This window comes from Pleurodeles waltl, chromosome 8, assembly GCF_031143425.1.
Source record: "Pleurodeles waltl isolate 20211129_DDA chromosome 8, aPleWal1.hap1.20221129, whole genome shotgun sequence".
Lineage (NCBI taxonomy): Eukaryota > Metazoa > Chordata > Amphibia > Caudata > Salamandridae > Pleurodeles > Pleurodeles waltl.
The window spans coordinates 437370534-437382882 of record NC_090447.1 but is presented as its reverse complement, the minus strand read 5'-3'; the positions used below and the strand labels follow the sequence as shown (position 1 = coordinate 437382882).

General features: G+C 43.0%; 1 protein-coding gene across 37 annotated transcripts in view; it reads right to left on the bottom strand.

Annotated features, from left to right (window-relative positions):
• Positions 1 to 12349, bottom strand: part of INPP4A (inositol polyphosphate-4-phosphatase type I A) — a 997999-nt gene that overhangs the window by 422057 nt on the left and 563593 nt on the right. For all 37 annotated transcript variants that reach the window (XM_069204338.1, XM_069204341.1, XM_069204354.1 and 34 more), the window contains one exon: positions 9354 to 9472. In XM_069204338.1, the coding sequence (XP_069060439.1) occupies positions 9354 to 9472 (119 nt within the window). The remainder of the gene's footprint in view (positions 1 to 9353; positions 9473 to 12349) is intronic.

Genomic DNA, 12349 nt, shown 5'->3' with positions numbered 1-12349 from the left:
ATGCTTCAATCATTCCCCGTCGTTGAAGTGGGAGTCCCACGGTACATAGAAAGCAATAAATAAATAAAGAAAGAAAGAAAGAAAGAAAAAACGTTTTCTTCCTTTTTTTTTTTCACTGTAGCTAATAGGAAAAAACACATTCAGTTTTGTAACTATCAGCCTCATTAGAAAAAGCCCAAACTTCAGCCAATCAGGCGAGACTACACCTTTAGAATCCTCAGCACAGAGGCTCAGTCTCTCAGATTTCTCCGCACTAGTGATTACATGAAAATTAAAGAGGTGAGCCCCCATGGGGAGGAGGGTGGGTCACATGTGAATCTATGAAAGACACCAATACTGGAGAACCACAGTTACAGGTAAGTAACTTATTTTCTTCTCCAGTATTGTGGTATCTTTCATAGATTCACATGCTTGAATCAGAGTAGTCAGCAGTAAGAAAGATGGTTGAGTTCTGAAACACCAGACGCATGCCTGCTCACAATTCATCCTATATGGACTCATATAGGTAGTTAAAATATGTTAATCAAGCTTCTAAAAAATTGTATATATATATATCTGAATATATACATATACACATAGATATATCTACATGAAAATATTAGTCTGGCAATACATAGAGGATGGAGGGTAAAGAGAATATTGGCTCACCTTATGCAAATAAATTATGCAACACTGTTTGTCCTACCACGGCATCCATTCTGTCAGTAGCTTCCAGGCAGTAGTGCTGGGTGAAGGTGTGGGCACGTGTCCACGTTGCCGCTCTGCAGATCTGGCTCAGAGGGACTCCTGCGAATAGAGCTGCCGAAGTGGATACCGCTCTAGTGGAGTGCGCTCTGACATTGGATGATAATGGTTTCCCTGCTAACTGATGGCAGAGTTGAATGGCAGAAGAGATCCAGTGCGCTATGGTTTGCTTAGTAACGGCCTTGCCTTTATTGATCCGTCCATAACTAATAAACAGTTGCTCAGATTTACTGAAACTGCTAGTCCTTTGTATATAGAATTTTAAACATCGTTTAATGTCTAGAGAATGTAATGCGCGCTCCCGCTGGAGTTTGCGGATTTGGAATTTTTTTTCTCAAAACCACCGGCTCATTTAGATGAAAAGTCGATGGAACCTTGGGGATACATTTTGGATTAGTTCTCAAAATGACCACCTCTGATTTGAATTGGAGGAAACTGGAAATTGGTGAGACTGTGAAAGCCTGGATATCACTAACCCTCTTCGCTGAGGTCAGGGCCAGAAGGAGGGCTGTTTTTAAAGAAATGTATATGAGGTCTGCCTTATGAATGGGTTCAAACAGATACTTCATTAATTGGGAGAGCACAATATTCAAATGCCACGGAGGTGGAGGACGGTGAATCGGCGGAAACATCCTGAACAATCCCTTAAGAAATTGCTTTATTATCCTGGATGACCATAAAGATGGTGAATGAGATGTTCGTCGGAAACGGGATATAGCAGCAAGGTGAACCATGATAGACGAATGGGAAAGGCCTGATTTAGCTAAATGCAACAGATATGGTAGAATTTGTTCAGGAGAGGACTTTAGAGGATGAACGTTGGAAGTTGAACACCATATGCAAAATCATTTCCACTTGAACTTATATGTCCTGTTTGTAGACTGAACCCTGGCACAGGCAAGAACCTCCCTGCAATCTGAAGGGATATCTAGGCCGTCAAATTCATAGAATTCAGGAGCCAGGCTGATAATCGAAGAGATGTCGGGTTGGGATGACAGACCTGCCCCTGATTCGTTGTCAACAAATCCAGCAGCGTTCTCAGTCGTATGTGAGGCTGCTCCGAGAGTAATAGAAGTTCTGTGAACCAAAACTGGCGTGGCCATTTGGGAGCAATTAATAGTAGTCTGCATGGCTCCCTCTTCATTTTCTGCAGAAGTCTCGGGATTAGTGGAAGCGGGGGAAAAGCGTATGCATAAATCCCTGACCATCTGATCAAAAACGCATTCCCCTTTGATCCCTTTTGCGGTCGCCAGCTTGCGAAGTGTTGGCATTTCTTGTTGTCTCTGGTCGCGAACAGATCCAGACTGGGCTTGCCCCAACGACGAAAGAGGCGGTCGAGAACTGACTGATTGAGTGCCCACTCGTGGCAACTGGTTCGAGTCCTGCTTAAGGCATCTGCCCAGGTGTTGGTGGTGCCGGGGAGATGCTCTGCTCTGATGGATATCCAATGTTGAATCCCCCAATGCCACAGTTTCTGTGTTTCTAGGGACAATGCCTGCGATTTCGTGCCCCCCTGTTTGTTGAGGTAATGCATGACTGTGGTATTGTCTGTTGTTATCAAGACTGAGGAACCCCTGATGTTCGTGAGGAAGGACTTGAGTGCCAAGGAAACTGCTCTTAACTCTAATACGTTTATGTGAAGAGTCGACTCCTGAGTGAACCATTTCCCTCTCACTGATAGGTCCTGCAAATGTGCGCCCCATCCCTCTAAGGATGCATCTGTTGTTATAATATGCACTGGCTTGTCCTTCAGGAATGAGAGACCTTCTGAGATGAGGGGGGTATCCTTCCACCATTTGAGAGCTTGTTTTGCTGATGGGGTTATCTGAATTACATTGTCGAAAGATCCTTCTATTTGTATCCATTGACTGTCTAATTGCTGTTGAAGTGTTCTCATATGCAGACAACAGTTTTCTATCAATGGAATGCAAGACGAAAGCATCCCCAGAAAAGACTTGTAAGTCCGAACAGAAGCGGACCTTTTTTTGCTGAGACGTGTTGCTAGATCTTGAAGTCTCTTTCGTCTGTTGTGTGAAGCAAAGGCTCTTGCTTGGACTGTGTCCAAGACGGCTCCTAGAAAGGTGATGTTCTGGGAAGGATCTAGATGAGATTTGGGGTAATAGACTGTCAACCCTAATGTCCCGAAAAGAGATAGACATGTCTTCGTGTCCCTGGCAGCTTTTGGCGTTGTTCGTGCCTTTATTAGCCAGTCGTCTAAATACGGGAACACCTGTATCCCTAGTTGCCTGAGGTGGGCTGCAACTGGTGCCAAAACTTTGGTGAATACTCTTGGGGCCGACCTGAGGCCAAAGGGCAACACTGAACTGGTAATGAGTGCCTGCAACCCTGAATCGTAAGAATTTCCGATGACTGGGGTGAATGGGGATGTGGAAATATGCGTCCTGGAGATCTAAGGATGTCATAAAATCCCCCCTGTTGAGTAGGCGTAGGACGTCTTGAAGGGAGATCATGCGAAAAGATTGCTTCTTGAGGTATTTGTTGAGAGAACGAAGCTCTAAAATAGGTCTCCAGTCTCCTGTCTTTTTCCGTATAAGGAAGAAGCGGGAGTAAAAACCTGTTCCCCTCTGGTACTATGGTACGATCTCTATTGCTCCCTTCTCCATTAAGATAGCAATCTGTGCCAGAAGTTCGCTGAGATGGGCCGGTGGGGGACCTCTTGGTGGTACATGAGGGGGAGGCTGATTGAATTCTAGTGTATGTCCTCGGTTGACAATATCGAGCACCCATTTGTCTGAAGTAATTTTGGATCACTGATGGAGAAACTTGGAAATTCTGCCCCCTATTAGAGTGTTGATCTAGGGGTTGGATGCAGGAATCTGATGAAGGTCAGTGCCTTCTTGCTGCCTCTTTGGCTTTGTAAGTCGACTTTCCTCTCGCTTGCTGTCTGAAATGTGTGGATGACTGTTGTCTAAAGGAATGTGGCTGTTGCTGGCCAAAGGTGGAACGAAACTGTCACTGGTAAGAGGAGTATTGACGGTACTGATGCGCTCCGCCTCTATAAGAAAAGGATCCTCTCCCTCTCGCTCCCCGAAAGGGCTGTCTTTTGTATTGCAATGTTGCCAGAGATCTGGCTGTCTCAGTGTCTGTTTTAATAGATTGCAACGCATCATCTACATGCTTGCCGAACAAAAGCTCACCATCATACGGCATGTCCAGGATCTTTATTTGTACCTCTGGTCTGAACGAAGTAGCTTTCAGCCACCCTTGACGCCTGAGTACGGCCGCTCCGGCTAACTGGCGGAAACCTGTAGACGAGACGTCTATGGCGCAGTCTATTATCTCAGCCGAGATCTTCTCACCCTCCTGTAAAATCTTGCGTGCTTCTGCTCTACTATCTTCAGGTAACATATCTATAAACTGCGACATATCGGACCACATCTGGCGGTCGTACCTTCCTAGGATTGCTAGGGAATTTGCTGCTCTAACTGTAGTGGCCGCCATCGTTGAAAATGTTTTCCCAATCGAATCCAACCGACGTCCTTCTTTATCTGGGGGGGCAGTCAAAGATGCAGATGGATTTCTAGACCTTCTCTGAGCTGCCTGTGATATGACTGAGTCTGGTTTAGGGTCAAACATGCTGGAGAATTGTCTGGTGCTTTATATTTTTTCTCAGGCCTCGGTAATACTGCTGGTATGGAGGATGGCGTCTGCATGACCTTAAGGCCCTCTTCCCAAATGAAATCAACAATGGGTATAGCTCTTACTGACTTCCTAGTATCCTCCTTGAAGTCATATAGAAAACAGTCTGACTGCTTTGATGTTATTGGCAGTTGAAATCTTTCTGCAGCTCGTTCCATCACACTATGAAAACCACCAATATCCTGCGGTGGAGAGTCTACTGGTGGAGGCGTAGAAGGAGATGGTGTTTGAATTTGATATTCATCCCATTCTGGAATAATTGAGTCAGTGTCCTGAATTTCACCTTCTTCCTGCTCATCCTCAGATGAAGGTGGATCAACATCTTGTCCAGATGAAGGACCTGGGATAGGTTCATTAGATTCAGATGGTCGAGCAGGGGTGGATATTGGTGTATGCGGAGGTTGCACCGGGGTAGAGGAGCCAGGTGGAGGAAATCTAGAATAATAGTCCTGCATCATTTGCTGTAGGTTAGCTATCAAAGAGACAGGCATCTGAACCGTCTGCTCCTGCTGCTCTTGAGGCTGCAGGTGACTCTGCCGCTACTGATCTAAATAAAGCTGGTCACTTTTTTCTTCATCCTCCTCCTGACACTTAATCCGTATTTCAGGGGGGCTACGTGCCACCGGGAAAAAAACATCACCCGAATACACATCATCTTCTTCCTCCTCGTCAGCAAAGAGATGTTGCGGAGGTACTGGTGTAACCTTACTAGGTGATGTATGGGATGGAAGTAGGAGAGAAGACTTGCTTTTTATTGGTAGAATTCTCTGAGGTAGGTAAGGAGATGTTCCAAAATGCTTGGGTATAGGATCAGGAAATTGAGCCATCGACGGCGCGTTCGTCGATGGTGTTCTTGTCGACGGAGCCGTCGTCAGTGGAGCCGTCATCGGTGATGTAAGCGTCGATGAAGTTGCCGTCGACGGTGCCAATGCCGGCAATGTTTCCGTCGACGGGGCTGCCGTCGACGGGGGTGCCGTCGACGGGTGTGTCGCCATCGCTGCTTCCGTCGGTGGGATCGTCGACGAAGAACCCCAGAATTTGCCCGTCGATGAGTGTGTCGACGGTAGAGATTTTATCTTCTTACCCGTTGACGGTTTCTTTGTAATCTTCAAGGTGTGAGCGGACTATGGACTGTATTTTAAGCTCACCGACGTCATAGTCGTAGATGACAGTGGAGACGATGTAACAATCATTGGCGACGACGGAGCCGTAAACGTGGCCATCGCTGTTGTCGTCGATGAAGGAAGACCTGCCGTCGACGATGCGCTCGTAGACGGTGTCATCGACGGTGTGGATTTTCTGGACGTCTACGGTGGCAGGGAACCTGAAGATATTTTGAGCTTCTTTGAGGAGGAAGCAGGTGTAGATGGCTCTGAACGAACCTTACCACCAATTTCTCTGGATGCTGAAGCTTGTTCCTCAGGCCTGTCCTTAAAAGCATGCAGCTTCTTGGCTGACTTACTGCTCTTGGTTGAGAAGCTCTCCACAGACCTTTTCCTCTTCTTTGAGGCCACTGATGAGTCGCTGTCCTCCTCAGAAAGGGCTTCTCTGGCTTTTCTTTTCTGAAGCCAAAGTAAGAGCCTGGCTTCTCTGTCTCTGAGAGTCTTGTTGGGAAAAGTCCTGCAGATTTTACAGTCCTTGACCTTATGCTCTGGATGGAGACAGTATATGCATTCCTTGTGAGGGTCCTCACAATGAAGCCTTAACTTTCCACAGGTCCCACAAGGTCTAAACAAACCTTTTCTTGCTGTAGACATGATGGAAGAAGTACTACAGTAAGAACAAAAGTGAAAGTTGAAGAATATCTCTTGAAGAGAAAGTAAACTGAGCAGAGCTCAGGGAGACACCCTTACAGACAACGTGCAGTAGAAAATCTGAGAGACTGAGCCTCTGTGCTGAGGATTCTAAAGGTGTAGTCTCGCCTGATTGGCTGAAGTTTGGGCTTTTTCTAATGAGGCTGATAGTTACAAAACTGAATGTGTTTTTTCCTATTAGCTACAGTGGAAAAAAAAAAAAAAAAGGAAGAAAAAGTTTTTTCTTTCTTTATTTATTTATTGCTTTCTATGTACCGTGGGACTCCCACTTCGACGACGGGGAATGATTCAACCATGTGAATCTATGAAAGATACCACAATACTGGAGAACATTTTATCTTATGCCAATAGGTATGTTCCTGACTTGTGTCAAACAGGAACTGCCCCCTCCTTTAATATAATTTTGTGGGTGATTCCTTTTTATTCTCCAACTTCCCCTGAGAACAAACTTGGAAATTGTTCCTTCACTTCTGCTTCTAGGCTTTTAGTGTAATCTTTAACTAACATTACTTGGTCTCCAGTGTTAGGGTTTACTATAATACCTAAAGAAACCTGGTCAATCCAACCAGGGACTGAGGGTTCCCTATCAGCGACATATAATTTTCCTTTGGCCATTCTGTTCTTAAACTCAAATCTACTTCCTTGAAACCTACCATGAGAATCTTTTCTCCAGTGGACGTGACAGGTTGTATATCTGTGGGGTACAACTGTCTCCCCTAAACAGCTGCTAATTTCCCTTTTCACACAGAATGTTGTATTTTGGTGTAAGGGGATCCTGAATCCACAACAACTTGTATGTGCACCCCACCAATGCTTATATCACATTTAGGTTTAGTCTAAGAGTTAATGTTAAAATGTAATACTGCATCAGCTTCTTCAATACTTAACACACTTATCACTAGTCGAGTCACGCTCATCACTACCTTTTCTCTCCATACTTAGCACGCACTTTACAATAAATTTGTCACACTTTGTTTTCCTGCACACTTTCCCATAATGTCCCATAATCCCACAAAGAGTAATTGAGCTCTAACCGCTGGGCAATTTTTGTATCTGGCAAAGTGTCTTTTGTTGCCACACCTAAAACACATCGGCCCGGTGTCTTATAGATTATGTTTACTTTTTTGCATTTTCTTCCTTAAAGAATTTTTGTCATATTTCTTATCCGTTCTATTTTCCTCAACTTTAGCTATACTTATTCTACATACAGACTCATCTCTGCTCTTGTTTTTTAGAACCACCGTTCCACATCTCCTTGACATTTCTGCTTTTTTTTTTTTTTTTTTTTACTATTGTGACAACTTAATTTAATGAAGAGCCACAACACACCCACAGTTTCTCCTGTATACCGGTGTTGTTGAATGCATTACTAATTGATCTCTGATACGATCATCATGTAATATACCAAATTTTCAGTTGATAGCTAATTTCTTTAATGTGGCTATGTGGTCTTCTACTGTTTTGTTAGTCATCTGTTTCGTCTGGAAGAATGCATATCTGTCAATAGCCACACAGATGGTAGATTCATAATAATCGTCTAAATCTTCTAATGCGTCTTTGAATATATCTGCATCTTCCGCTTGTCTGACTTTCTTTTTGAATTTGGTTGTAAACATGTAAGTCTTCAGGACCAAGGCTATGCAATAAACGTTTCTTCTTCCTAGATGGTGTAAACTGTTCATCATTTTCTTCTTCCCAGGCAGATAAGTAATTTAAGAAATACTCCTTCCAATCCAACCACTTTAGTAAAGGATCCCCTGGTCTAGGAAGAAATGGTACAGGGGGAGTAAGACCGCAATTTTGAGTGCACATTTTTTTTGTGCTCCTTATGCACACTGTTGTTTAATCTGGAACATATATGTTACAAGGATCAATACTTAAATGTTCCCTAATATGAAGTATTTTTGGGGAGAATATACAGAATAACAACTGTCCCTAAGGTGTGCGCATCACTGTGTCCAGTACGTGCCATACAATGTTGGATGTTCCATGCGTGTACTATAGCACTATTAAAATACCAAAGCAGTGTGCATGTCACTGTGTGCCACAAGACACAGCTAACGCACTTGAAGGATATTGGTGTGCGTGTCACCAGTTATGAAGCTAGCCCAAACAAAGATGGCCGTGACGTATGCATGTTGCATACGTAAATGCTGAAGAATTCGTATCTGGGTGCTCGTCTGGAGAGAGTGCAAGGGTTAACAACGCACATGGGTAGACGCAAGCAGAACTGTCACTTGCGCACCACAGCTCAGCTAAATTGTACTCGCGCTCAGTGTCCACGTGATGGCTTCACGTGCTGCAGCCACTTCTGCAACTGCTGGATCATCCAAACTGGATTGCTGGTTTGCTCCCCGTATGAAGGTCCTCAGTAACGCCACTCAGCCTGCAAATGCAGTTGTCAGAATTCCATCCTTGTTGCCAATTTGTAAGAAAGGCTTCTGATGCAGGTACTTTATTTATGGAGAGCAAAGCAGCAACAGCCTACCAAGCCAAGGCTCTCTCCAACTGCCAACCTCCTGTCGTTCTACATTCTGGAGTCTGTGGTATCCAGTTACTATGGTGCAAGTAACTAGGACACCACAGTTCCAGTTTCAGAAACAAAATGCAAACTGTAAGCAGACAAAATTGGCCAGGATCTTGGCCTCAACACTGATTGTAGGGCCAAGAAAAAAGTTTTTTGACAGTTCAGTCACAGAATAATTCCAATATTCATAAAACTAGAAAAAAAATAAAAGTTTTGCTGTACATGTTATAGTTAATTTATTTGGCACAAATGAGCTGTCTAGTCATTTATCTCTTCATGTTAAAAATTGTACCTTCAAGGAAAGGTCTCTAACATGTCAAAAATATGCTCCTGCGTCTCAATAAAAATGTCTAAACTGAAAATCTCTAACATGAAATGCAGAAACCCAGTCCCCCAAATGTTAAATATCCTATAAGTTAAAGTGGTTGAATTTCATCTCAGACTTATAGGGGATAGAGTGGAAAGAAACTGCTTTACAGAAATGATCAGAACAATAACCGCACACACTCATTCACTTCTAGTTTTAAAGAACTATTGATAGCGACACTGTAAAGTTACATCCAAAATGGAGCAACATCATTACATTACCATCCAAGTGTAAAACATACCTCTATGATCTCGGTCTGAGCATGCTTTGTCCAGAATGCCTGAGGGGGTGTCGTTACACTCACTGCTACAAAGGTACTTGGCTTCCGATCAAGTGATGGTGTGATTAACTCACTACATGCTAACAGTAGGGAAACACAAACAGAATGATTGTTTACATTTCTTCCAAAAATACACCATTTTGTTGAGTGGAAAATAAGTAGGGTGGAGTAGAAATGACGTACGTTTGACTACTATTATCGACAGCAAACGATCAAAGAAAAAGGGAGTTAATATATTTCACCTCAACCAAATATTGTGAGGCAGAAATTGAACTAGCAAATACAGATTAAACTTTCAAAGTAATGTTATGTTTATTGTCATAATTTTAAACTGAAAGAAAATATACATCAACTGACAGGACGGCCACAGTATGCAGGACTTACATTAGCAAGTGAGCCACATTTTATACACATGAGAAAAAGTAATATCAAACTACATGAGATTTTTTTTATGACCAATTTGGATTCTAAAGCTTATCAAACACAATTTATAAACTAATAAAATATGGATTATTTTATTATACTTATATTAGATGTCTGTTCAAAATGCCCTGATTAGTCAAGAACATTTTAGAATATATGCGTTTCAGAAAACCTAGGTGCTCTTGGGTCAATACAGAATGATTGGGCACTGGCTGGGGCTGTGGGAGGAGGCAGGCATCACGACGCTCGACGATTTATTTGCTAAGGGCACACTGATGGCTTTCCAGGAGCTCTGATATCTCCATAGATTACACAAGGGAGCTTTCCAAAACTATGGGGCCCTCCGGATTACAGACGAGTGTCTCAAATATCGGACAGGCAAACATGATCCACATGTTCTGGACAGGAGATCCCTTGCAACACAATGGGCATTCTATCATGTCCGAAATTTCACCAACCAAGGGCAAGGGAGCAGCTCAACACTACTCAACAGTTCGTATTAGGCCTGACTCCTCGCCCCAACAACTGGCAAAGCTACAACCCGCTTCACTGACCTTGCACCTCAACTAGCCAAGATGACAATAGCGATGAAGTGGAAGGCACCCACTCCCCCTCGATACCGCCCTGGCGCTGTGAAGTTATTAAATGGGTGCAAACAGAAAGCACTGCATTCCACAGGAACAATGAGGATTGCAGAAATTTCCCCCTAGCAACTTACTGGAACACGATCCTCAAAGACTTCACATCTCAGATCATAGATCACACCCAGCTACCCCTTTGCGCCCCATTGCATGCACTGACTCCTATCACTCCTATCACACCTAACCTCCCATCCCCCTGATTGTCCCGGTGCATCACTTCCTGACTTACTCCCACCCCCCCACTCTCCCTCCCCACGGTGCAATATATTGTTAGCTTTCTCTCTCCCTCCCCCCCGACATCACAGACTTTATAAATACTGACAGCCTCGGTCAACAACCATACAGGACAATGCTGCATTGATGAGTTTCCGGGAAAGAGTGGGAGGTGGGGACTAGGCTCTCTTTAGTTAGCAAGTGTTAACTCATTTACATCTCTTAAATACCAAACGATGCTACAGCGTATACACACCGATACCCTGGTCGATGGCACTGGGCCTCCTGATCACATCCTTAAACTCGATTTCAATTTTGCGCCCATATTAAATGTCATTTGTAACCATTCCTAAATGTGCAACTTGTTGTATTGTGCAGTGCATTGTACCTGGCAATAGAAAATAGTTTTAAAAAAATATACAAAAAATCTAGGTGATGAGTTCAAGTACTGCTCTATTACTCTCTTGGACTCCCAGACGTGTATTTTATTTCCAGCTAAACAATCAAGCTTTTCAAAGCTTGACATGGAGAAGATATTGGTGATCTCCATCAGTTGCACAGCTTTTTGGAATTTTTAGATGATTCAGGGACACCAGTCACCCTTATGTGTTTAAAAGGGGACCATCCTTTCAAATCTTCAGATTTCTCTCGAATATGCCTATTTGTCCTTCTCTATGCAACTAACGTTTCTACTGAGCTGCCTCATCCCAATCTCCAAGGAGCCAACCATCACCTAAACGTTTTGTATGCAGCTATTCCACTTTTGTGCTCTTAGTTTGCAATGATCTGAATCAGCAAATCAACCTTTCGAGCAGCCCTCTAATGCAAATGTAGACTTTCTTTATATGTCCACAAGTCACAGCTTCTCTACTCTACCTTAAACATCGAATCACTTGTTCTCTGATGTACTTTATATCTATGTGGTTTTTCAGAGACCAGTGGTGCTCTGTGGATGAAGAGATAGCAATAGCTGGGCAACCAGACTGGAGGACCACTCACCCAATCCTCAACTTAAGAACATTTTGAGTGTGTGATTCCGATAAATGGATCATTTTTTTCCCCACAGGATACTTTGGTCCTCATGGTCTAGGTAATTCCCAGCCATTTTAAGAACTACAAACAAGGATTTTAAAAATACCACATTATCAGTTATTTCTGGGCATTTAGTTAAAAAACAATGACATTTCCATAAAACAGCAGCCTGATAAATGGGAAATTACTGTAGCTAGCTTGAGTGGTATCTCTAATTCTCATGAGTATTCCCAGTTTTGTAGGGACCAGTCAGGTTCCTGAGCCTAATTTCAATGTAATTCCACATCCTGAATTACCAATTCTCACAGTATCCCCAAGATTACCAGACTAGTTTGGCTACTTCACCCTTCACTCCTTTTTCATTCTCCTTTTTTACATGGCTCCTTACTAATGTATGTATCATATGCAGAATAATAGATGCTTCTGTTATTGTCTGTGGTTGTTTGTTAGAGTTGCATATAATACTACTAAATAAAGTTAAAAGAAAAAATAAAAGATTACCGGACAAGTTTTAATGGATTCCTTTGTCTTTGTTGGACATCAATAATGGAATGCTATGCAATCAGTGAATTATTAGCAGTGTTATAGTCAAATCAGATTATCCACTTAAATAAAAATATACCAGAGAAATAAGGGACCCACCAGGGA